We start from the raw sequence: 27,779 nt of genomic DNA, 5'->3' as shown, positions 1-27,779 counted from the left end.
CAACTTTATTCAAACAGCTGCTACAAGCAAAGCCCAACCAAGGCACTCGGCTGACTGAATATTTGCTCCCATCTTCACCAAAGTTTTGTGTTTTACTTCGGAGTTCATTTACTTTTAAAATTTCAAATGTACCTTTTTTTTACCTATTATTTTATACTGGTATATTTTAATTTTTTAAATTTATTTTCCTTGATTTTTTTTTTGGTTGCTTGAGGCTGCTGGTTGCTTGAATTCTGGATGCTAGGGGGTTTTGCTGTATATAAACTCTGGGATGCATTTCTGGGCAGCAATGAATGAATCTGATGTGCTGTCTTTCAGGCAATCCTTTAATTGAGACCCTATTTGCTCTCTCTGATGCGTGTGACCTACTTGTGCAGAGAATCACCCCTGATATCCTGGATGATATTTATCCTTAATTCAATAGCACTAAAATCATTTACTTGGCCATTAATAACTTGTTGAGTATGGATGCTTACTATACCATAATTGGCTGCCGACTTCCCTGCATTGCAACAGTGGCTCATTACAATATTGTCTCCACTCCAGAATCAACATTAGAAGTTGGACAGCAGAATGCAGACAACACTTGTGTCAGAACACTTCTGCAGGAGGAGTTCTAAGATATTGTCAACTCCTTTATGAAAGCATAGGAGAATAGGGAGCTTACAGTGAACATCTGTAGTCTTTGAATAATCTGTCCCCTCTATTCAACACCATCCCCTGGCAATAAACCATCATAATGAGACCCTGGAAAGTACAGGCAATATCTCAAGAGCCACTTTTCTGTGAAGGCAGAGACTGATGATGAAATTCACCACCACATTCAGTCTATCACAGTCTTTGACCTTTGGTGGAAAAGGACATTTAAAGGACAACTCCAATGCAACACAAAGTTTATTGTCTAGTGGGCAACAGTGATTTCTTCCATGCTCCTGCAGCAGGCATCCCAGGCCCTTGGTGAGATACCAAGATGCCTTAGCCGAGTGCTTCAAATTCTTTGTCAAGATAAGTGAGCTAATGTCAGCATCCTCTCCCAGACTAACATCCTTAGCAGTTGATGTGGAAGCAAGTCATCGCTGATCAAAGAAATTGCTGGAGAAGATAAGAGTGATTACTCTTCAAAAGTACTTCTTGATGAATAAAGGTGTCCTGATAGGAACTTGGAAGCTGCTATACATATGTAAGCATTTCTATTGTTGATATATTAAAATATTATTTACAGCTCCCTAATGTGCCACAACACTCAAGATGAGATGACAATTGCACCTCAAGTGAGAACTGCACTGGGAAACATGCCAGTTCTAGCTGAGGAGATGCAGGTGCTGTCAATCACCCAAGTAAAAACAAAAGAACTTCAGAGAAATGACCTATGAAGATGCAGTCCTGATGTAGGTCCGTCTGTTCAAAAACAGTTGTAATCAAAGAAAAGCCTATCCTGGAAACACGTGCACATCATCAGGAGTGAATTGTCATTTTGTGTCTTTATTTTAGGATCTTCCTTGGTCTTTGACTTTTAGATTCTTCCAGCACTTGGTCTCAACATCTTTTTTTAATGTAATTTCTATTCATCTAACTCAGGAACTGTATGTCTGAGCCAAGGACCATTTGAAGGATGTGGGTTCTTGGTGCCACCAGTCAGTCTGAGGGAGTAAAAAGTTCCCGATGAAGTCCAAGAGCAGTCATGCTCTAAAAATCCCTGTGTAGGTTCCTGTCCTTGTCCAGAGCCCTTTAAATGCTGGTTGCTGGGCCTCACATTAGGCAACTGTTTGCTTCCCTCATGGACAAGTGGGTATTCTGGTGAACTTTGGGCTGACAAAAATGAATCTCATCAACAGCTACAAGGGATATATAGCAATATTGAGTAAATGATCTAAAAGCAATGGCGATATATAATTCAATTGGATTGCATGAGACTCTGATCAATTCTCTGGTTTCTCTGAGGACTTCGCCAGCCTTGGATCCACTGAAAATCCAAGAGTTACACCAATGACTACACTACTATTCCATAAACATTAGGCTACTGTCTGATGGATGGGGTGGAAGGCCTGAGCCCCTGTCAAGGAACTTTGTTTTCATTTTCAAAACTTATGTATATTTTAAGATTTCCAAAGCACTCAAACATATAAAACTGCAGAGGAAGATGGATGACAGGTTACAGTCCTAAAGTTTCAATAATTCTTCTCCCTCCCACAACATCTTGACCTGCTGATTACACTGACTACAATTTTTTAAAAAGGTTTCCTTGCTGAAAAAAAATCTGTGATTATGATAGATAACTTCAAGCTGAGCACAAAGATAATTTCAGGTTAGCTATATCACGTAGGAAGTTGGAGTAACATTAAATTAAGTTTTATTGAATTTAGCAGGTTTAATCGCATGATGACGCTGACGCATTGTGTCAGTTCTACTGACCTAAAAATGTTTGCCTCTGATTTTCACTTGTACTCAGCATCTGATGCCTCTCATGTCAGTGTCCAACAATAGTCAGCAAGCATTGATGGATTCCAGTTGCCCTGATTCCACTTTTCCATGGTCACAATGTCCTGGCGAAACCTTTCACCATGTTTGTCACCAAGATCAGTGGGGAAGAAATCCAAACGTGAATGCAGAAAATGAATTTTCAATGACATGTTGCACAGGTTTTGTATGCATGAAGTATGTTGCCAATCAGCTGGATGTAGTTTGGTGCTCTGTAGTTGCCAAGAAAATTCTCAACAACATCTTTAAAAGTTTTCCAATTGTGCCCAGGCGGAAGATAACATTTGCAGAGCACCTGCATTGAGTGCATCCCCAGGTATACCTTGACTGACCAAAACAGTGTGCTTTGTGGTAACATACTAGTAGACGATAGGAACATTTGAAGGTGATTTTCATGATCAGCAACCCAAAATCCATAAAATACACCCAAAACATATTCAGGAAGCAAAATCTTAATTGTCTAGAGATATGTGAACCTGAGAATAACTAACTGACTTTCACCCTCCCCTCCCCTCTCTCTGTTGGCTCTATCACCTATTTTTCTTCTTATATCCTTCTTATCTATTGCTCTTCTGCCCTTCCAGCTCCCTCACCTAGCTCCACCTGTCTGTCATCCTTCACTTCTTCCTGGTCCACCTATCACTTACGGACTCCTCCTCTCCCTCTTACGGTCATCCCTATCCCTTCTTGGCTTTGGAGGTGGTGCAAAGGAAGTTCATCAGGTTGATTCCAGGAATGAAGGTTGGGCTATGTGGAAAGATTGAGACGTCTGGGACGGTACTTTCTGGAATTTGGAAGAACGAGAGGGGATCTTATGGAAAAATACAAAATTAAGAAAGGCATAGATAAAATTGAGGTAGGTAAATTGATTCCATTGGTAGGGGAGATCAGAACTAGGGGACATAGCCTCAAGATCCCGGGTACTAGATTTAGGATAGAGGTGAGGAGGAACTGCTTTTCCCAGAGGGTGGTGAATCAGTGGAATTCACTGCCCATTAAAGCAGTGGAGGTGACTTCAGTAAATATATTTAAGACAAGGCTTGATAGATTTTTACACCTTAAGGGAATTAAGGGATATGGGGGGAAAGGGAGGTCGGTGGAGAAGGGTCTATTATCAGATCAGCTGTGATCACATTGAATGACGGGGCCGATTGCTGACTCCTGCTCCTAGTTCTTATATTCTTCTCTGTCCTTTAGCAAGTTCTCTGCCCAAATGCCAACTCTTTGTTTCCCTCCAAGATGCTGCCTGTCCTGCTGAGTTCCTCCCCCCCCCCACCCCAGTTTGTTTTTAAATCTACATTCCAGCAACTGCAGCCTGCCGTCTCCAATTAGAACGAAACACTGGTGATGTTGGAATCTGGAGCCGACAAAGAATTGCTGGAGGAACTCATCAGCCAAAGAGCATCGTCCATGGGCGTCCATGTTGTAGGGCACTACCAGTAACCACAGAGACAAGCTGAGGAAACGATAGGCTTTAATACACAGAAGAACCTTGCTGGATCCCAGGATAGGAATGGCAGCAAGGGAAAGGTGGCTCGACCTTTATGGCCCAGGACCACAGGGGAAGAGTCATAGGGTAGGAGCCATCTGTGGGCAGTCCAGCTCCATATATGCAATGGAGGAAACCTATCTCCACACATGTCAGCCAACTTTTCGGGTTAGATGGAGGGTGCCCACCCTGAAACACTGCTGTTGCCCACCCAGTTCTACTCATGGGTGCAGTCTGCTCTGCTCAGTTCCACCAATTCTCTGGTCAACAATTCTCTGGTCGTTTATAATGTCGACTGATCAGACAATTGGTTGATAGTCAGTGACATTTCATTCATTTTAGCACTTTATCTGGGGCGGCAAAGAAATGATGCACCCCCAATTCGCAAAGGATCCACTTGGACGTTTATTTCTGCAGTGAAACTTTACTGCAAACAAACAGTGCCCGTCAGTGCTCTTCATTCGAGATTGAGACATTCGTTGCCGTTCTTCAACTCCAGTTGGCTCCGATTTGCTTCCAACGGTGACCGGGTTTGCAGGGGTCGTCGACCGGGAGGCAGGAGGAGGAGGCTGATCCCGGGACACACAGAGAGGCCGATGCACGGGGACTGAAAGCGGAGGCAGACACCGGGAACCTGTGGAGTTGGCTGGAGGGAGGAGAGAGGGTGCGGGGTGGGGGGCTCCGGCCGCTGATGCAGATTTGCTGGGTGGAGAGCCCGGGAATCAACAGTTCACAGAATGAAACTGACAGGGAGGAGCCCGGGCGCCAGAAGCTGCTGGAATCCCGTGCAAATCACTGGGTTGGAATAAAGAGAAGCGAGGTGTGGGGGAACTGGATGTGATCGCCTGCTATTTCTTTTATCCGGAGAGCTGTCTGGCGCTGCACTGCTTGTGGTTGAGACGGTCTCTCCTCTAATGCTGTTGCCATCTGGCGATTCCGGAATTTCTCTTCTCATCAAACTTAGTGGCGAAGTATAAAGACGATTAAGGTGAGAAATTCATTTCTAACTTCCTTTATGAAGATTCCATCCCCCCCCAACACAGAAACATGTTGATTTCAGACTTGCCACCTCCCAACGCTGCCAGTGTCTTGTTACCTACCCATCGCTGTGGCTGGGGTTGGGTTCAGATGGGAACGGAGTGGGGGTTTCTGATTTCCAACCTGTCGGCTCTTGGCTGGGATTGGAGGAACGGGGAACTCACACAACGGTGAATCTCACTCAGGGGATTGCAAGTCAGAAGTCTGAGTGGGGCATCATTGCAGTCAGATGCCCAGGATTTCTGCTTTCTCACCAGTGTCTTGTATCTGCTGTGTTTTTTTTCTCTCTCTTATCAAAACATTGCGTCTGATTTCATTGGAGTCTTTTTTGCCCTTGTAGATCAGACTGGACAAGGCTGTGCCCACCCTCCCTGGAGAAATAACGGCTGCGATATCAGGTGAGTTCAGGAGGAAGATTTGCCACTCCATTATGATATTCTTTTGCTTATGTGGAGAAAGCTTTAATATGGACACCCCTATTAACATTTTAATTGTGGGTTTGAATTTTTCTTCTGTGCTTTGAAATGTGTTGGTGTGAAAAGTGGGAAGGAAATTTAACCCAATACGGTTTCTGGCTGAATCCAGATGCTGCTTGGCAGAACAGAATGTGCCTTGTTTGCTTTGTACACCAGGAATTTCCAAAGATTCAGCGCAGTTCAGATTCTCAGGTGGGTTGGAACTAACCTTTTGACTGTTTAATGCTCATTTTTAAAGCAACATTCGTTGCTGTTAGCTCTAACCCATTTTCTCATTGCATCGAACGCCTTTTTTTAAAACTGTAGCTCTTTATAAATTATGAAAAGTGGTAGACAATATAAGGCAGTAGGTATGGTACTAAATCAATAGAAATTTAGAGGAGACAGGTGGCTAGGTTGGGAATTGGTATTTTATGAGGTATTTTTCCTCCCACAATGACAATGCGAATCATTACCTTGATGTATTATAATGACATAACTTTCTTCATGGCCAGATATTTTTGATGACTTTCGTTTCTCTATAAATGGATGGTCAGGTTGAAGTGATGTTGTTCAACTCTTGATCCACGCAGTTACAGTTTGGATTTGAACCTTAAAAGCATTCACTGGCTGTTGGGCTGAGTCATCGAGCATTGCGATGGAATTTTCTCGATGAAAGGCCAAGTAACTGCTTGATGCTCCAAAATCAAACCCATAACATGACAGCTTTGTTGATCTAAGGACTACCCTTTGAAAGGGTGCCAGGGGTACTGCCAATTTGTTAGCTAATTTCCAACAGGGAACTTGGGGGTGATTTCATGGAGGGAGCACCTTATGTGGGTTCTTGCTCCTGACGGTTAAACACCAGTGTGTTTCTCAAGTGATTGAGAAAAATGATGCTGTTCAAAGCTCAGTACCTGTTGACATTACTCACATCAGGAGAATGGTGACTTTGTTGCAGGATAGCCGACGTCTCATATTCTTTGGGGCGTTACCAATGGTGTGGTACAGGGTGGGTGTGGAGGGAGAAACACTGAAGACTGCAGTGTAAGATTGCAAATAAAATATGATGGTCCAAGGTTAGTCTATATGGTAAACGTACCATACCATTGGGAGCTCTACTGGAGGCAAGATATTAACAGTTAAGGAAAGGTCATCAAATATTTGGTTAGATGTGATAGTACAGACCTATCACCAATGTATATAGTTACAGTATCTAGAGTGTGCTTACAGCGATTGGCTGAGAGCTTAGCCACGCCTACTGTCTGGGCCTTAAAGGGTTGTGTCCCTCGCCAGGTCGGATCATCATTCCGGACTGGTCGGCCACCTGTGAAGAGCTCCTGTCTTTTGCTAATAAAAGCCTTGGTTTGGATCAACAAATCTTTGGTTCTTTTGACGAGCTCTACATTAGGTATCTGAATTACACTTGATTTCAACTTCCATCCAAAAGTACTGGCAGAATGTCAAAATCAAGACAAGTCAAGCTTATTGTTATCTGATTGCATAAGTACGACCCGACGAAACAGTGTTCTCTGGTCCTCAGGGCAAAGCAACCAGAACCTAACACTCATGCAGGCAAATAATACAAATGCAGGGCAAGTATTCCATCAGCACAAATAAATAAATAAATAAATAAATAGATAGATGTTGCTTCATGAATATGAGAGTCTCGGAGGGTTAGTATGAGCTTGTTCCTTTGGTCCTTCAGCATTCTCACTGCCCGTGGGAAGAAGCCATTCCTCAGCCTGATTCCCCTGCATCTCTTTCCCGATGGGAGCAGGGTGGAAGGGCTCCTGCAAGATTTTATACACACTCATCTGACAACAAACCTGCTAGATCCGGTCGATGGGTGGCAGGGAGAATATATAATAATTATAATTTTTTTTTTAAACTGCAGATGCTGAAAATCTCTGCAAGTTCAGAGAGGATCCGAGTTAACCTTTCAGGTCTGAGACCCTTCATCACCACCTGTATCAGATCTGAAACATTGAATTTTTGTTTCTCTTTCTGAGCAGACTATTTGTTTCCCTTCCTTTGGCATTCAATCGGAGGCCAAAGAATGTACTCATCACATGGAGGAAGCACTGATATTTTATCTAATTTTAAAGCTCTCAAGGTCTGCTGAGACCAGCACAGCTCGGGCAGCCCCGAGGATCGCTGGTTGAGGTTATTCTCCCACTTGCTAACTCTGTGATTTAAACACACCAGAAGGACTGATGATCTTGGATTTCCATTGCAATGGGAGTGAACATTGATGTATAAATAAATGGTTTGGTCCCTTAAAATTAATTTAAAAGCCAGCCTTAAAAGGGCATCAATATAATGAGTCATTTTCAATCTCCACATTTGGTGGGTGACATTATTAATTCTAATCTCAGCCAAGATAACTGGAGCTGAACATATTCACCTTTATGCTAAATCTGCTGTAATTAGAGATATTGTGTAACATAAAATGCTGCCATTAATTAGGCAGCATGGAATGAATATCAAAACAGGGTTTCAAATCCTTAATCACTGTCGAAATCAATGGAGTGTTATTTTGGGATTAGACCAGTTTTGAACTCATTTCCTTTTCTCTGTTATTTATACCAAGGGCTGTCTTCTCCTTTGTCGTAAAGCATCAGCGTCGTCCCAGATTGTTCCTGTGGTGTGGTGTCCGGAAGCTCTGGGAGTGAGGGGTCTATTTCAGCAGTTTGCGGCATTACCTGCACTCCATAGGCAAGTAGCCAAATCATGTACCTACTGGAAACTGAGATAACTGGGCAGAATGGGAACCAACTCTTGTGAAGAATTTGCACATGCTGCTGTTCAAAACATAATCCAGCATTTACTGTTTTGGAGGATATGTAGATTTTCCTTTTTATTTTGCTAGTCTCTTCTCCAATGATGCAGTATTTGGTGAGAGGGTTGGCATTTTACCAATACAGCCTTGCAGTTAACAGGGAAATATCATTATATTGCTTAGAAAACAAGTCTGACTTTCATGGGAACTGGGGAGAAAGGGCTCAGATGGAATGCTCCCGTTCTGAAGCCAGATGTTGACTCTCCTTGGAGCTAAAGCGTTCATGAAAGAAATTTCAGGGACCAAGAAATGTGGCCACGTCAACAGAGAAATATTTGGAACACTGAAAGCGAAAGGTAAGATTGAAAGGCCACTGGAAAGATATGGAAAGTCACATCCTTGATAGCTCTGATCTTGGCCGACAGATGTGTCTTGGTAATTGAGGGAACAGTATTGACATTTTCAGCTAATTCTAAATATTGATGACTAAATTCTGTGGAAGTTTGTAATAAGAAGTTGAATAATAGACGGCTAGTTGCAGGTATATTTTAATATATAGGTTGAGCATCTCTAAACCGAAATCTGAAATGCTCCAAACTCCGAAACCTTTTGAGCACCAACCTAATGGCACAAGTGGAAAATATCATAACTGACCTCACTTGCCCATGTGGGGCTCTGACGCTCTGTGGGTGCCAATTGTCACCACTAATGCTTGGAACACAGTGACTAGAGAGACAGGTGTACATGCCTGGCACAACCTCTGTCCTGCATCTATGTTCAGTGATGATGATGAACTTGACTGTATGTCAAGTGAGAAAAGAATGATGTCTGACCTTACATATGCAAAAAAATATACCCTCAGAGCCTGTCAGTAAGCTGGAAGAAGTGGATATCAAAGAAGTTTTTAACTTCCTGGTCCCTCAACTCCCAAATCTGAAACACTTCTGATCTCAGGCATTTTGGATAAGGGATACCCAACCTGTACTGGAGTATATACAGAATGAAATTTAGGATGGCGTTCAGTAGTACTGTATCCTGAAATCAGATAACTTTGATTTACTGTCATCTCCCCCAACTTGGCATGGCACGGATAGCGTAGCGGTTAGCACAATGCGGTTACAGCGCCAATGACCCAGGTTCAAATCCAGCATTGACTGCGAGGGGCTTGCACATTCTCTGTGTGTCTGTGTCCAGGTGCTTCAGTTTCCTCCCACCCCTCAAAATGTACAGGGGGTTGCAGGTTAATCGGGGTATTTGGGTAGCATGGGCTCATAGGCCGGATGCGCCTCTTATTGTGCTGTATGTCTAAATTTAAAAGTATATAACCTTGACCGTGTGGAGCTTGCATATTCACCCTTTGACCATGTGGGTGTCTCCTGGGGCATCCAGTTTCCTCTCAAGTCCCTAAAGCGATCAGGTTGGTCGATTAATTGGCATTATAAATGCATCCCTGGTGTGCTGGTGAGAATTGCTGGGAATGTGGGAGAGTAAAGTGGCATTAATGTAAGATTTAATGTAAATGGGTGCTTGATTATTAGGCAGAACAGCCTGTTTCAGCATTGTGTGACTTTTAAGATTCTGTAAATGTAAAAAATTCAAATGGAGTACGCGGTCCATGTCATCCAGATGCAATAGCTATTAGAAGGATCCTCCCAAGCAGACAAGGCCATTATAGGTAAATTAAACTGTGATTTTTGAGAAGGCAAATTTGTGTGAGAATGGAAAATATTCTTAAGAAGAAAATAATCAAATTCGAACTCCATTTGTGAACGTTTCAAAGTATTTGAGCAACTTACTGTAGTAAACCATAACTGATGGTCAGCAACAAGGGAACTGTCCAAAAACTGTCAAGCATAATTATTTATTTCTTCATTTATTTATCAACCTGCTTTCAATTTATGTTAAAACTGAAATCCCTCCATTGAGAAATCAAATCTATTTTAAGGGTCTCGATCTGAAATATTCACTCGTTAGTCCACAGTGAGACAGGCTCGGTTCTTAAAGTGAAATAACTAAAGTCATTTAAATTGAACATTTTCTTGCAGCGTGATCTTTTTACTTCTCAAAAAGTTTGGAATTTAGATGGTCTGAAAATAATGATTCTAGCCTCCAATATTTTTCAAGAGACTTTTTTTTATACTTGACTCTGCTCAAGGCCAATGTTTGCTTACCCCTGTGACCACCACCACCATTTGGAGCCCAAAACAGTCCTTCCAAGTGAAGCAACATTTCACTTGTAAATCAGAAGGGTTCATCTACTGCACCTGGTGCTCCCGTTGTGGACTCCTCTGCATTGGAGAAACTGGACGCAGACTAAGAGATCACTTTATTGAGCATCTCAGCTCTGTCCGCCGCAATAGCGAAGATCTCCCAGCTCTCCCAATGGCAACACATTTCAATTCCCTGCCCCTATTCCAATGCCGACATATTTGTCCATGGTCTCATGCATCACCTGATTGAGGCTGCCCACAAATTTGTGGAACCACACCTCATATTGTGTCTGGGCAATACCAACTGGATGGTATTAACATCAACTTTTCTGGTTTCCATTAGCCCCCACCTCCTACCCAATATATCCCTCTTTCTCTTTTCCTCTAGCTCTGACTCTCTCTCTCTCTCTGTCCTTTTCCCCCTTTCTCTCCTTTCCCATAGGTCTGTATTCACAGAGCCACCAAATCAATTCTCATCATTTCTCTTCTGTCCTCCTATCCATGCCCTTTTGTCTGTTGCTCTGTGCTCCTCTCACTGCCCAATCCTTCTCTCCAGTCTTTTAATTCAGACGCCCGCCTGCTTTTTGCTCGTACCTCGAAAAAGGGCTCAGGCCCAAAAAGTTGTTAATATATCTTTACCTCCTTTTGGTCGCTGAGTTTCTCCAGCATTTCTGTGTTTTCACTACAGTTACAGTGCCTGTAGACCTTCGTGTGTCACTCCTTATTGGTCTGTATTCCTCCCCCCAGCCAGCATTGTCTGAATTCTGAGACCTCCTGCTTCTGGCTCATTCTGCTTATTCCTTGAGGAAGGGCTCAGGCCTGAAATGCTCGGAATATATCCTTGTCTCCTATGGATGCTGAAGGAACGGCTGAGTTCCTCAACTGCAGCATCTGCAGACTTCCGTGTTTCACTCATACCAAGGACACTCAACATTGGGTAGTGTGGCACCAAAAGCTAACTGGGATAGATTCAGAAGAATTCTGGCAGCTCATAACTGAGAGACACTGGACAATGAGTAGAAATGTACACCACTGCAACCCGGTAGGCCATGGACTGGCACGTAGCTCGCACAATCGTTTCTGCCAATTCGGAATTGGTTCGATGGTTCTTTGAGGGGTGCAGGCAGGCATGCCAGGAATTCGATAAAATAATGTACTTATCCAGTTATGGTGGATTACAAGATTACATGCATTCTAACCAACGAAAACAGCATGCATTAGTCAGTGAAGTAATTTCACAACCAGCACAGCACATCAAAGCTGTGTAGCCCCGCCGCATTTTGTCATGAATAATGCTGGAGAATTAAACAGGCTCCAAGAATGATTCCCAACTGCAAAGATGGATGTTCCCAGCACATGAGAGCTACAGACAAGTCTGAAAGTTGACAACTGAGTTTCAAAACACCTCAGTTTCCTTCTGAAAAGCTCGCCATCACAAAAGCCAGTACACAGCCAATCAATTCACTTCATGTGATATCAAGATTTGTATGATAGTTCTGGATATAATAAAAGTTATGGGATTGGACAATAACCCAGATATATAATTGAAACCCTGCATTCCAGAACGTTCTGTTCCTCTTGCTCAGCTATTCGAGTACAGTTATAACACTGGCATTGACCCAGCAAGAGAGAAAAATGCACAAGTATTTTTTTTGTTCATTAAAAATTGTGCAAATCCAATGCAGTTTAGGACTGCCCAGTTCTGTCCTCTCAAACATCACTAAAGTGTTGGAAGGTATTACTGACAGTACCACCAAGCAGCACCTACTCACTGACCAGTGACCAATTTGGGCTTTAACACGTCTAGACCTCATCTCAGCCTTGATTCAATCATGAACCAAAGAGTTGGATTCAAGAGGTGGTGTGTCATGAGCAAGGAGATTCACTCTGGGGAGTTCCACTGGTGGGGAAAGTCTTTGGCAGGCAGCATCACTTGCAGGGAGTGTCACCAACAAGATCTGGCAACAGTGACACAATGCTGGAGAAACTTAGCAGGTCAAACAGTGCACTTTATATAGCAAAGATAAAGATAGGTTACCTTGATGAAGGGCTCAAGCCCGCAATGTTGGTCATGCATCTTTATCTTTGTGTTGTAAAGTACACTGTTTGACTAGTTCAGTTCTCTAGCATTATGTTTTTACATCAACCACTGTTCGTGTTTTACTTCTAACAGCGAGGAGTTAAGTGCCATTGGCCAGGAGAGAAGCTGGTGAGTACAAGGGACAGTGTCCCTGACTTGGAGAGACACTGCTGGGGTCGATCATTGGCATTGAAGGTCATTATTCATTGTCAGGAATATATCAGTAGTTGCTGAACTATTGGTAGGAACACAAGTGCACAGACATTGGAGAAGCAATAGGCCACCAGGCCACTCATGACTGCTCAACTTTCAATGGCTGATCTTTGTTGGCCTCAGTTCCTCTTCTGTGTCCAAATATCTATCTTCCATTACTTTAAATATATCTAATTACACTGGATAACACATTTTTTCAAAAGGTTTGCTTCCTAACAAAAAAAGAGGATTATAATGGACAACTTCAAGCTGAACACAAAGATCATTTCAGATTTGCTGAATCACTTAGGATGTTGGAAAATTTTTAACTGAACTTTGATTGAATTTAGCAGGTTGAATCGCATAATGATGCTGACACGTTGCATTAGTTCAACTGACCTAAAAATGTTTTGCCGCTGATTTTTGTTTGTACTCAGCATCTGATGCCTCTCTTGTCAGTGTCCAACAATAGTCGGCCAGCATTGATGGATTCCAGTTGCCCTGATACCATTTTTCCATGGTCTCAAAGTCTTGAGGAAATCTTTCATCGTGTTCATCCCTGACTGCACCAAGATCAGCAGGGAAGACGTCCAAGTGCAAAGGCAGAAAATGAATTTTCGATGACGTGTGGCTTGTGATCCCTGAGGGAGCAGTGGACTACTGCAGGGCACCTGAGTGGGATACCATGCCCCTTGCTGAGAGGAAGGAGTCTGGAAGAAGATCCTGCATGGTAGGGGATCACAGCAGCGGATCAGTGAGGAGCTCAGCAACCAAAGGTCTCACACCCTGCTGCGGGCTGCTGGAGTGGGCTCATGGGGACCAGATATCAAGATTAGGGATTGTGACAGCTCTGATAGTTAGCAGAGCTCTTAAAGGGCCTCGGACACCAGCAGCTTCCTAATCCTATCAAGGATTTGGAACCAGGGGCTTCGGAGGGTGACACGGAAGCCTGGAGCTCAGGTCAACACAGACAGGAGGCTGTGTTAATACGGAGGAGACAGGAGACAGTGGCATCACAAGAGGTTACAGGATCCACAGACACAATATCTCTGAATAAATTCTATTCTGCTTATCTTCTTGGTAGAGATACTGGATATGGCTCCTCTGTGTGTGGCTTTATGGCAAACAAAAGTAAACAAATGTGTTTATGTACATGACAATAAAGGAACCTTGATGGTATTGGTATTGATGTTGATGCTTGTGTTGACTTGGAAATGTGTTGATGGCATTACTTTTGGTTGTATTGCAGCTGCTCGTGCTAGTGTAGATGCCATTGTTATTGTTGGCATAGGTATTGGGACTTTTAATGATGGTGCAACTACCGGTGGTTTTGTTACGATGCTGGTGTTGTCTATGGTGTTTGTGTTAAGACTGGCACTGGAGCTGGTGCAGGTCAGGTGTTGGGACAGGCGTGGTTAGCATAGCGGTTAGTGCAACGCTGTTACAGCACCATCGATCGGAACCGGGGTTCGAAACCCACGGTGTCTCTAAGGAATTTGTACCTTCTCCTTGTGTCTGTTTTTTTTTTAAAACTATTTATTTGGAAGATCATTAGTAGTAATACAGAATGCATTCTATAAAGACAATTTTATATGAGTATGTGTGTGTGTTTGTGTGTATATATATATATATATATATATATATATGTATGTGTGTGTGTGTGTGTGTGTGTAACACACATAATAAAATAAAATCCCCACCCACCCTCCCACCCCATCAACCAGCTCTCTTAAGGAGAGCCAAAAATATATAAACAGAATCTAAGAATATATAATAAATCAAAATATATTTAAATGCATATATTCCAAATATGGTAACCACTTATTAACAAAAAAAGAATAATTTTCATGCAGATTATATGTAACTTTTTCCATAACAATACAAGCTTTCAATTCATTCTGCCACCGCATTATATTAATCACTATGTTATCTTTCCATGTACTTGCTACACATTTTCGAGCTACAGACAATGCTAAATATACAAATGCAATTTGAAATTTATCCAACCCTATAACCCATTTAAAAAATCTAAAACAAGAGTCCAAATTACGAAAACCATATTTTTTCAATTTCTCTGGGGTTAAATGCAACTGATGTAAAAAGTTATAATTAACCATTCCATGCCGCATATTCATCAATTTAGTAACACTATCGTGGCACCTATCTGCCCAATATTCTTCAGGAAAAAAAAAGCTAAATAATTTTCCCATTTAACCTTAGACTTCTCCCATTTCCGTTTATCCATATTGTCTTGTAATATCACAGAAATCACAGAAGTATAGAAGAAATCAAAGACTCGAATTCCGTCAATACAGGTAAAGTCATCTCTCTACCATACATATTTTTCACCAAAGCTCGAAGTTGATAATAAACAAAGAATTTTCAGCAATATCAAAACTCTCTTTCAATTGATTAAAAGAAAGAAACTGTCTTTCTACAAAACAATCCTGTAATGTCTTTATACCCTTAGAATCCCAACTCTTTAAATGATTGTTAAACATTGAAAAATAAATAAGCATTGTTATATAGTGAAGTTAAAATTGACAATTTACCTTTTGATCCTAAAATCTTTTTTTTTAGTCCATACCTTTAATAGATGTTTTAATATCAGCATATTATATTCCCTCAACAAATTTACATCCCATTGAAATATAAATTGATACATCTCAACTTCAGAAATACAAGCCATCACAACTTTAGCCCAACTCGGGGGTTGGTCCAAATCCATCAGTCTACTAATAAATTTCAATTGGGCTGCTTCATAATAATTTTGAAAATGGGGTAATTGAAGCCCACCTAACGCATTCTTCCAAGTAAGTTTATATAGTGCTACCCACGGTAATTTACCTTTCCATAAAAATTCTCTCATGGCTTTATTTAAATCCTGAAAAAATCCCTTTGAGAGAGAACACGGTATTGATTGAAATAAATATTGAATACGGGGGGGGGGGGGGAATATTCATCTTAATACAATTAACTCAACCAATTAAAGTTAATGGAAGATCTTTCCACTTAATTAAATCTGCTTTAATCATTTTTAATAAAGGAACATAATTTAACTTATATAAAGATTGATACTCAGTATTTACAATTATTCCTAAATATTTAATTTTATCAGACCATTTCAATTTTATGTTTTTATCCTTTGACTAGTCTCCTTCTCTGACTGGCAAAATTTCATTCTTGTCCCAATTAACTTTATATCCAGATAATGTTCCATATTGTAATAAACATTCCTGCAAGTGTGGCAATGATGGTTCTGGGTTTGTTAAATATATCAAAACATCATCTACAAATAAATTAATCTTGTACTCTTCATCCATAACTCTCATCCCTCTTATCTGTTCAGTCTGTCTTATTGTTTGAGCTAATGGTTCAATAGCCAATGCAAACAAGGCTGGTGACAATGGACACCCTTGTCGAGTTGAACGCATCAATTTAAACGATGATGAGACTTGACCATTTGTCACCACCCTAGCAATCGGGTTCATATATAAAGCTTTAACCCAACCAATAAAAAAAGGGACAAATTTAAACTTCTCTAATACCTTAAATAAAAAATCCCATTCGACCCTATCAAAGGCTTTTTCCGCAACAAGCGCAACCACCATTGGATGGTTGGGCTGCTGTCAATATGCATTGACTAAACGAATCAATTGAAGAATATTATCTGATGAATTTCTATTTTTAATGAAACCTGTTTGATCAACATGTATCAATTTAGGCAAATACTTGGCAAGTTGATTTGCAAACACTTTTGCAATAATTTTACAATCTACATTCAAGAAATAGGTCTATACAAAGACACTTTCAATGGGTCTCTATCTTTTTTCGGGATTACAGTAATTAAAGCACTAGAGCAAGATTCTGGTAACTCATGCTGTTCAGTCACTTGTTGTAATACCTCCTCATACATGGAAGATAAATCTTCATAAAAAGTTTTATAAAATTCCATCGAAAATCCATCGTCGCCTGGTGACTTCCCATTGGGCATCTCCAACATAGCCGCCTTAATCTCAAATTCTGTAAACGGAGCTTCCAGATCCATAACATCCTCCTCTTCTAATGCTGGTAACAATAACTTAGATAAATAGGAATCAATAGAACCACTATCCTGTTTCCCCCTCAGAAGTATATAATTTTTTATAAAATGAGTAAAACTGGTCATTAATTTCCTGAGGTTTATAGGTAACTGTTGAATTCTTTTTTATAGCATTAATAGTCCGCGAAACCTGTTCCATCTTTAACTGCCATACCTTAAGTGCCATCTCACCCAACTCATAATAACGCAGTTTAAAGCGATTAATTAAATGTTCAAATTGATAAGTCTTCAACACTTTATAATGCAATTTCAAATTAGCCAAAACCACTTTTTTTTAATCTTCTGTCACTTCCTTCTGAAATTCCTTCTCCAATTCATCAATTTGCTTTTCTAACTTCAGTAGTATAACTAATAATCTGTCCTCTTTTTTGTAAAAGACTTTATTTAAAATTTTTATAACATGAATACAATAAAGAATTACATTTAAAGAAAAATAGAAAAAAAAATTTAAAAAGGTATGATTACAATATTACATCAGAAAACTACACAAAATAACCCCCCCGTTAATTGTAACACAATATTAATAGTCTAACTTAAAATTAGTCCAACCCTCCCCCCAAAATAAAGAGTGAAGAGTTAATAAAATTGACAATATTTTATATGAAAAAAAAATACACACTTACAAAAAAAAGAGATAAAACTTAACCTAAAAAAAATTTAACAACAACAAAAAAAATTGTCAATACTAAAATATCACACTTAAACATATATTTCTTTGGCTTGGCTTCACGGACGAAGATTTATGGAGGGGGTAAAAGTACACGTCAGCTGCAGGCTCGTTTGTGGCTGACAAGTCCGATGCGGGACAGGCAGACACGGTTGCAGCGGTTGCAGGGGAAAATTGGTTGGTTGGGGTTGGGTGTTGGGTTTTTCCTCCTTTGCCTTTTGTCAGTGAGGTGGGCTCTGCGGTCTTCTTCAAAGGAGGTTGCTGCCCGCCAAACTGTGAGGCGCCAAGATGCACGGTTTGAGGCGATATCAGCCCACTGGCGGTGGTCAATGGGGCAGGCACCAAGAGATTTCTTTAGGCAGTCCTTGTACCTTTTCTTTGGTGCACCTCTGTCACGGTGGCCAGTGGAGAGCTCGCCATATAACACGATCTTGGGAAGGCGATGGTCCTCCATTCTGGAGACGTGACCCACCCAGCGCAGCTGGATCTTCAGCAGCGTGGACTCGATGCTGTCGACCTCTGCCATCTCGAGTACTTCGACGTTAGGGATGAAAGCGCTCCAATGGATGTTGAGGATGGAGAGGAGACAACGCTGGTGGAAGCATTCTAGGAGCCATAGGTGATGCCGGTAGAGGACCCATGATTCGGAGCCGAACAGGAGTGTGGGTATGACAACGGCTCTGTATACGCTTATCTTTGTGAGGTTTTTCAGTTGGTTGTTTTTCCAGACTCTTTTGTGTAGTCTTCCAAATGTGTCTTGGTGTGAGCTTGCAGGCGCCTCAGATTGAAGAGACTGCCATCCGTGCGGTACCGGATGTAAACAGCGTCTTCATTGTTGAGGTCTTTCATGGCTTGGTTCAGCATCATGCTGAAGAAGATTGAAAAGAGGGTTGGTGCGAGAACACAGCCTTGCTTCATGCCAATGTTAACGGAGAAGGGTTCAGAGAGCTCATTGCTGTATCTGACCCGACCTTGTTGGTTTTCGTGCAGTTGGATAATCATGTTGAGGAACTTTGGGGGACATCCGATGCGCTCTAGTATTTGCCAAAGCCCTTTCCTGCTCACGGTGTCGAAGGCTTTGGTGAGGTCAACAAAGGTGATGTAGAGTCCTTTGTTTTGTTCTCTGCACTTTTCTTGGAGCTGTCTGAGGGCAAAGACCATGTCAGTAGTTCCTCTGTTTGCGCGAAAGCCGCACTGTGATTCTGGGAGAATATTCTCGGCGACACTAGGTATTATTCTATTTAGGAGAATCCTAGCGAAGATTTTGCCTGCAATGGAGAGCATAAAAAACATATATTTAAATCAAACTTAAATGCATATAATTAGCAAACGGAGTCCACTTTAACTTATAAAAAGACATCTTATCCTGAATTGAAAAAGATATCCTTTCCATAGTCAAACAAAATTTCATCTCCAAATACCACTCATCTAAAGTTAGTATATTTCTATCTTTCCAAGTAAGTGCTATACATTTCTTAGCCACAACTAAAGCTAAATAAATAAATGAAATCTGATAATCCTCTAAACCTAAATCGATTAATGATTGCATGTTCCCTAATAAAAATATATCGGGATCTAATACAAGATGGATATTATATAAACTGTTAAAAACAGATTGAATACCTTTCCAAAACTGTTGCAATCGACCACAAAGCCAAACAGTATGCAAAAAAGTATTGGCCGTCTGATCACATCGAAAACAAGAATCCAACTTACTAAAACCAAATTTTTTAAATTTCTCCGGCATTAAATATAGCTGATGAATAAAATTATAATTAATCATCGCTAGTCTAGCATTAATTAATTTCCGAATACTATTCTGACAAATTTCCATCCAAGCTTCTTCAGCTATTTTATGTCCTAAATCTTTTTCCCATTTCAACTTATCTTTATCCCAGTCTTTTTTACTATCAATTTCTTGTAAAATACAATACAAATCAGATATATATCCCTTTTTTGATATTGAAAGTACATATTCTTCAAAACTAGATTCAGGCAATAAAATCATATGTCGATCACATAACTGTTTTACAAAAGATCTTAATTGATAATATACAAATATAGAATTTGCACTAGTACCATATTTCCTTTGTAATTCATCAAAGGAACAAAAACAACCCTCAGAAAAACAATCAGATAAATTTTTTATTCCCTTCTTTTCCCATTGTTTCAAAGTGGCATTGGAGACCGTAAAAGGAACAAGTTGATTATTATATAATGGCAATCTTCCAGAATATATATTTTTAAGTCCCAATTTTTTAAGTTTACTTGTCTATAAATTCAATAAATGTTTCAATATTAACATAACAATTACAGCACGGAAACAGGCCATTAGGCCCTTCTAGTCCGCACCGAACCAAACACCCCTTTCTAGTCCCACCTCCCTGCACAATGCCCATAACCCTCCATCTTCTTCTCATCCATATACCTGTCCAACCTTTTCTTAAATAATACAATTGACTCCGCCGCCACTATTTCTCCCGGAAGATCATTCCACACAGCTACCACTCTCTGAGTAAAGAAGTTCCCCCTCATGTTACCTCTAAACCTCTGCCCCTTAATTCTTAACTCATGTCCTCTTGTTTTAATCTTTCCTCCTCTTAACGGAAATAGTCTATCCACATCCATTCTGTCTATCCCTTTCATAATCTTAAATACTTCTATCAAATCCCCTCTCAACCTTCTACGCTCCAAAGAATAAAGACCCAATCTGTCCAATCTCTCCCCATACTCCAGATGCTTAAACCCAGGCAACATTCTGGTAAACCTTCTCTGCACTCTCTCCACTCTGTTTATATCCTTCCTATAATTAGGCGACCAGAACTGCACACATCATAAGTTCGTAATAAATTTTTATTCCATCGAAACAAAAACTCATGAGGAAATTTTTCTAAAATAACCACCATATCTATCTTTACCCAACTAGGTGGGTCGTCCATATTCATTAATGCACTAAGAAATTTGAATTGATCTGCTTCATAATAATGCTGAAAATTTGGTAATCTTAAACCTCCAAATTGAAAATCCCACATCAGTTTTCTCATTGCTACTCTCGGAAATTTTCCCTTCCAGAAGAATTCTCTAATCGCTTTATATAAATCCTTAAAAAAACTTTTTAAAAAAAAAATAAGGAATTTATTGAAACAAATATTGTATTCTAGGAAAAATATTCATTTTTATGGTATTAATCCTCCCTAGTAAACCCAAAGGTAGATCCCTCCACCTAATCAAATCTAATTTAATCCTTTTTATTAAAGGAAAATAATTAATTGAATATAATTCTTGAAATTCCGTATTAACATTAATTCCTAAATATTTAATTTGTGTAGTCCACTTCAAATTTGTAATATTTTTATATACTGAATAATCACCTTTACAAATTGGTAAAATTTCACTTTTAGCTCAATTTACTTTATAACCAGATAATTGGCCATAAATTTCTAAACATTCTTGAATTGCAGGTAAAGAAATATCCGGATCCACCAAATATAATAAAACATCATCAGCAAATAAATTAATCTTATATTCCTCATTCAGAACTCTCATACCTTTAACATTTTCATTTTGACATATTAATTGTGCTAAAGGTTCAATAACTATAGCAAATAAAGCAGGTGACAACGGACATCCTTGTCTAGTAGATCTTGTCAAACTAAAAGATTTTGAAATTTGGCCATTAACAGCAATTCTAGCCTTCGGGCTATTATATAAAGCCTTTATCAACCCAATAAATGAAGAACCAAAATAAAATTTCTCAAGTACTTTGAACAGAAACTTCCATTCCACTCTATCAAAAGCCTTTTCTGCATCCAATGAAACCACTATTGGATAATTCAACTGAAATTTAGATTTATTTATCAAGGTTATTAACTGTAAAATATTATCTGACGCATACCTGTTTTTTATAAATCCCGTTTGATCACCATGTATAATTTTAGGCAGATATTGAGCTAATCTATTAGCCATAATTTTAGCTACAATTTTATAATCTACATTTAACAACGAAATTGGTCTATAAGAAGAAACCTGTAAAGGGTCTTTATCTTTTTTTGGTATAACCGTAATTATTGCGTTAGAACAAGACTCAGGTAATTGAAAAGTATTGTGTTTGTTGTAATACATCCTTATAAATAGAAGATACATCAGCATAAAAAACTTTATAAAACTCTATAGAAAACCCATCTTCACCAGGTGCCTTTCCATTCGGCATGTCTCTTATTGCCCTTTCTATTTCATCTTCTGTAAAAAGTTTATCTAACTCTTGTCTATCTTCTTGATTCAATTGTGGCAAGTTAATATTTTCCAAGAAAGAATCTATTGCATCTCCAGTTACATCTTTACATTCCGAAGTATACAATTGTTTATAGAAATTACAAAATTCCTCATTAATCTCCTTTTGATTAAAAGTAATATCTGATTTCTTTCTAATCGCTAGTATAATCCTAGATAATTGTTCCTTTTTTAATTGCCATGACAAAACTTTATGAGCTTTCTCACCCCATTCATAAAACTTATGCTTAGTTCGATTCATTAAACATTCAAACCGATATGTTTGTAATTCATTATATTTAAATTTTAAATTAGTTAACTGATTCTTTTGCGTTTTGGTAGCATGTTTTTGAAATTCTTTTTCAGTAGCAGTTATCTTTTCCTCTAAGTCTTCAATCTCTTTAATTCTCTCCTTCTTTACTTTAGAGGCATAACTGATAATTTGGCCTCGCAAAAAAGCTTTCATTGCATCCCATAAAACAAAATGACTAGAAACAGAATTACAGTTAATACCAATAAAAATTTCAATTTGCTGTTTTAAAAAACTAATAAAATCTGGTGTTTGCAATAGCATGCTATTAAATCTCCATCTTGAAGCTTTCTGAACATCTTGTGAACTCAAATAATAATAATAATGAATGATCTGAAACCAATCTAGCCTTATACTCCACAGATGTAACCCTATCCTGCAAATGTGCTGATATTAAAAAATAATCAATTCTAGAAAAAGAATTATGTCGTGAGGAATAAAAAGAAAAATCTTTCTCTGTAGGATTAACTCTTCGCCAAATATCAATTAAATTCAAATCTGCCATCATATTAATCACTTGGATTGCCATCTTAGACTTCTTAATTACTCTTGGGTACTTGTCCAATAAAGGCTCCAACACCACATTCAAATCTCCCCCAATCATCACATTAGAGTTCGATTGTCCAAGTAATAAAGACATATCCACAACAAAAGCTGTATCCTCAACATTAGGAGCATAAACATCAAGCAAAGTCCATGCCTCATTAAAGATTGTACAATTTAATTTTAATAATCTTCCACCACTTTTCTCTTCATTCTGTAACTGAAATGGTAGATTCTTATGTACCAAAATTGCCACACCTTTTGCCTTAGAATTAAACGAAGAATAAAAAAAACTTGCCCAACCCATTCACGTTTGAGTTTCAAATGTTCCTTATCTGTTAAATGAGTTTCCTGTAAAAAAGCAACATCAACTTTTATTTTTTTTAAATAAGCAAGTACTTTCTTATGCTTAATAGGATTATTTAAACCCTGAACATTAAGAGAAGCAAACTTTAATTTAGACATTTCTTACACTCAATAAAACACAAGAAACAAACAAAAAAAAGGAAAAAAAGAGAGAAAAAAAGAAGAAAAAAAAACCCAAAAAGAAAAAAAGAAAAAAACCCTTAATTCCCCTTTGAAATTACAACCAAAAACTAAAAAAAAGTTATATATATTTAAAAAATTAATTATTTAAAAAAGATTTAAAAATCACTCCCTAACCCAAAAATTAAAAAGAAAAAAAAACAGGTCGGAGGTCACAATTACCTCCTCCTGTTTAAACCGCCTAATGCGGTAACTCCCCCAAAATATTGGGTGTGAGATAACTCACACACAGCTGATGACTTCTGGAAATTGGTGCCCACCCAGTTCCATCTCCCAACTCCCATCACTATTTAAAATCTTCTCAACAAAAATAATAATTAAAAAAAAATTATTTTTTTTAATCAACTTTGCCATTGCGACCACCGTTTCTTCCATTTCTTCCAGAAATCAAATTCCCTTCTTGCAGCTTTGCCCTCTTTGGAGACCGTGAAGGACTACGTCGTTCCTGGAATTGCGTAATTGGTAAAGACTGAGCAAAATCCATAGCTTCTTTAGGATTATCAAAGAACTTTGGTTGATATCCATCCTGAAAAATCTTCACTACCGCAGGGTATCTAAATGTTGCCTTATATCCTTTTTTCCACAATAATTCTTTCACAGAATTAAATTCACGTCGTTGAAACATAATTTCCTGACTCAAATCCGGATAGAAGAAAACATGATTACTCTGAACCATCAAAGGAGATCTGTTTTGCTGTGCATTTCTAATAGCCATACGTAAAATAGTCTCTCTATCACAGTAATTTAAACAGCGAACCAGAACAGGTCTTGGATTCTGTCCTGAAAAAGGTCTCCTTCTCAAAGCTCTATGAGCCCGTTCCAATATTAAACCTTCAGGAAACTTATCTTGTCCCAACACTTGTGGAATCCATTCAGTGAAAAATTTTCTTGGATCTGGCCCTTCTATGCCTTCTGGCAAGCCAACAATTTTCACATTATTCCGTCTGGATTGGTTCTCCAAATAATCAACCTTTTTTGCTAAATTTTTATTCTGAATCTGTAGCGTTTCAATTGTTTTATTCACATCTTGCAATTGATCTTGTACATCAGATAATCCTTGATCACACATCTCAAGTCTTTCAATAGTTTTGACTTTAAAAGCTCCATAATCAGCCATCTGTTGAGTATTGACATCCACCAATGCATTAATCTTAGAAGTAAGATTATTCATAGAATCATCTAAATGCATAATTGAAGAAAATATCTTATGTTCAAGACTCTTGAAAAGTATATCAACATCAGTAGATCCAGACATGGTGGGATCCTGCTGTTCTTGTGGAATCAAAGGACATTCTATTCCTTCTTTTAATTTAGTAGCTTTTCTTGCAGTTTGACTCCGTTTAAGAGCCCCTGCCACAGACCCCCCCCAGAAGTATCAAGAGGCTGATGACCAGGGTTATCTTTGATCCAAACCTCCTTTAAAAGCTTCGTTACGTCAGTATCTGGAAGAGCTGTTATAACTGGTGGTATAGCAGTCAAATAACAACTCTTTAACTCTCCAACTGGTGGCGCCCCAGCTAATTCAGCAGTCAAAGTCTCAGTAGAAGTTGTTTGAAATACTGGCATCCGGCCAGCCATTTGTTCTAAAGGCAGCTGAAAACGACCTTCAGAAAGACTTACGGAATTAGAACGGAGCTCCAAGGCCGAATTCTTCGCTTGTTTTCCTGGATCCATTTCACACTGAGTCGTGGCTTTTTATAAACAAGCAGGCTCAGATAATTTCGGAAAAATTTTTTAACAATCTGTTGTTGTTTCCTTTTACTTTTTTTTAACAAATGTACCATTAGGTATTAATTCAACACCTCATACTATTTATAAACTTTTTAAAAAAGTTTTAATGGGCACTTAAAGACAAAACAATAAGTTAGAGTCAGGAGAGGACTGGAAGGCATGTCTGTTCCTTACGCCATCTTGCCACGCCCCCCCTGTCCTCTTAAGTAAGTTTTTAATGCATCCCATAACACAAAATGACTTTCTATTGAATTATCTTTCTCAGTCAAAAACAAAGTAATCTGTTCATTAACAAAGGTAACAAACTCTGGATTTTTCAACAATATTGTGTTAATTCTCCATCTATAAGATGAACTTACGTAAGAAAAATATAATAAAGAATGATCTGATATAACCCTGCTTTTATATTTCGCCTATAATACCCTTCCTTGTAAATGTGCTGATACTAAAAAAAATCTATTCCAGAAAATGAATCATGTCCTTCTCTGTAGGATTGACCCTTCTCCAAATATCCACCAGATTTAAATCCTTCATCAAAGCCTCCAATTTATATCGCCATCTTTGATTTCTTTATACTTTTTGGGGATCTATCCTGCAAAGAGTCCAAGACACAATTAAAATCTCCCCCAAACTAAAATGTTTTCATTAGCTTGATTTAGCCACAAAAAAAGCATCCAAAATAAAACACTCATCATCCACGTTAGGCGCATAAACATTAAACAAAGTCCAAGATTCAGCAAAAATTTTACAATTCACCCATAAAACCCTTCCAGCATTTCCTTCCATAGTTTGCAACTCAAAAGGCAAATTCTTATGAATTAAAATTGCTACACCTCTTGCCTTAGAATGAAATAAAGAAAAAAAACACATGTCCAACCCAATCTCTCTTCAACTTCAAATGTTCTTTTTCAGTCAAATGTGTTTCTTGTAAAAAGGCAATGTCAATTTTCATTTTCTTGATATAAGCCAAAACTCGCTTTCGCTTAATCGGATTATTTAACCCCTGAACATTAAAAGTTGCAAATTTCAAATTAGACATCCTTATAAACTAACAATATAATCACTTACTACAAAATATCGCTCCCCTTATAGTAACTTAAGACCACTATCCCTCCCTTAAATATTTTTTTTAAATGTAAAAAAAGATTTTTGATTATTCCCCCCCCAAAAACTACCCAAAGGTAGTAACGCCCTAAAAAACTGAGTGTGGAAAACCCCACTAGTGGTGGATGATTACCAAAGATTTCAGTGCTATCCACCCACCCCGGCTAGAAATACATCATTCACATCAACATAATCCAGTACTGTAAATATATTCAACCCAATGACTCCATTCCCAATGATTGTTCTGGATCTTTAATGTCAATAAGACTTTGTGTTAAAACTTCTTTCTTTCCATTCTTTCCATTTTTCTCATTCTTCCCATTTCCATTTGCCTTCTTTTTAGGTGATGAGGGCAAAATTTTTCCTGAATTAGCAAAAATTAATGCATCATGGTCATTCTCAAAAAAATTGAGATTGAAAATTGGATAAAAGGCTTTTAACACAGCAGTGTATTGAAAAGCAAATTTATAACCCTTCCGCCACAGTACTTCTTTAGCCAAATTAAATTCCCGTCGTTACCTAATAATCTCCTGACTCAGATCTGTGTAAAAAAAAATACTCTGTTATTTTGAATCGTCATTGGAGTTTGACTTTGTCGTGCCTTCTGTACCGCCAACCGTAATATCATTTCTCTGTCCTGATAATTAAGACAATGAACTAAGACCGCCCGTGGCGGTTGTCCCGGTAACAGTTTCTTTCGTAATGCCCTATGTGCTCTCTCCAATACTAAGCCTTCCGAAGAAAACTTTGCCCAACACCTCGGGAATCCAATTCTTGAAAAGTTTTATTGGATCAGACCCTTCAATGTCTTCTGGGAGGCCCACAATTTTCACATATTTCTCCGACTTTGATTTTCCAATGAATCAATTTATTTCAGTAAGTCTTTCTTCTGGATTCTCCAATCCACAAAATAATCTTCCACTGTAAAAATCAAGTTGAACGTAATAAGGAAAAAATTGAGAAAGTGGAAGATCAAAAAAAAGCTGTTTCAATTTAAAAAAAAATTTCTTGCACTGTATCTACTTATTTAATACATTTACTGACTTCACTCTTAACTGTAGATATATCTTCAGACATATTAGATATTTTAGTTGTCACATGCAGAAATCTTTGATTCATTTGTTTAAACATATTGTCCATTTGGTAGGCAATCCCTTCCAAGACTGTGGAAACAGACTCCATTCCAGATTCCGATTCCACATTTTGAGGCCTACCTTCTCTAAACTCCACCTCAATTGTTCCTGTGAACTGCTCGTTAAAGGTAAGTCTTCCTCTTCTTCCAGCATTGTTGGTCCCCTCCCGGTGCGGCTGCGGGTTTGTACACCCCTTCACAGCCCACACAGCGATCCATTAACTCATGGAGCCTTGAAACACCGCGCATGCCTGGTAAGGCCAGGGACTGCACAGAGGCGGGTTTCAATGCCATTCTGGGCGTCCCTGGCCCACCCGATGGCAGCCCGGGCTCAAGGGCTCTTCTCTCAGCCGGGTCGTCCGTGCGTCTGATATTGTGGACGTGCGGTTCGATCCCGGCCGAGCTCATCATCATGCTGGTGCCATCTTGTGGGGGCAAGATTGGCGCCAGTGTAATACTCAGCCTGGAAGGAGTTCTCTGTGCCTTGGAGGTTCCAAATGACTAGTCCATGGCTTCAGTTGAACAGGTAGGCCTCAATTCTTCTGCACTTTTAAAAGGTAATTTCTTCTGTAGTTGAGTTTTCATTTTTTTTACATTAGCAGCTATTATGACCCACTAATGTTCCCAAAAGTAAAAATACAACTTTTAATC

General features: G+C 39.1%; 1 protein-coding gene across 7 annotated transcripts in view; it reads left to right on the top strand.

Moving 5' to 3' along the window:
- Window positions 1-4,445: 4,445 nt before the first annotated feature.
- The window catches only part of LOC138758681 (cortexin-3-like), a 51,368-nt gene continuing 28,034 nt past the window's right edge, over window positions 4,446-27,779 (top strand). Inside the window, exons 1-4 of one of the 7 annotated variants that reach the window (XM_069927976.1) lie at window positions 4,446-4,955; window positions 5,346-5,403; window positions 7,358-7,406; window positions 8,054-8,178. Coding sequence is in view for 1 of the 7 variants with exons in the window: in XM_069927982.1 (XP_069784083.1) it covers window positions 8,496-8,598; window positions 27,144-27,257 (217 nt within the window). In the remaining 6 variants the exon portion in view is untranslated. Of the gene's footprint in view, window positions 4,956-5,103; window positions 5,176-5,345; window positions 5,404-7,357; window positions 7,407-8,053; window positions 8,179-8,431; window positions 8,599-27,143; window positions 27,258-27,779 lie in introns of those variants that run through there. The other 6 variants (XM_069927978.1, XM_069927975.1, XM_069927977.1 and 3 more) reach the window with 6 other exon arrangements.

The sequence above is a fragment of the Narcine bancroftii genome, chromosome 3 (genome assembly GCF_036971445.1).
Source record: "Narcine bancroftii isolate sNarBan1 chromosome 3, sNarBan1.hap1, whole genome shotgun sequence".
NCBI lineage: Eukaryota > Metazoa > Chordata > Chondrichthyes > Torpediniformes > Narcinidae > Narcine > Narcine bancroftii.
The sequence above is the reverse complement of the archived record's forward strand: the minus strand, read 5'-3'. Positions and strand labels throughout refer to the sequence as shown.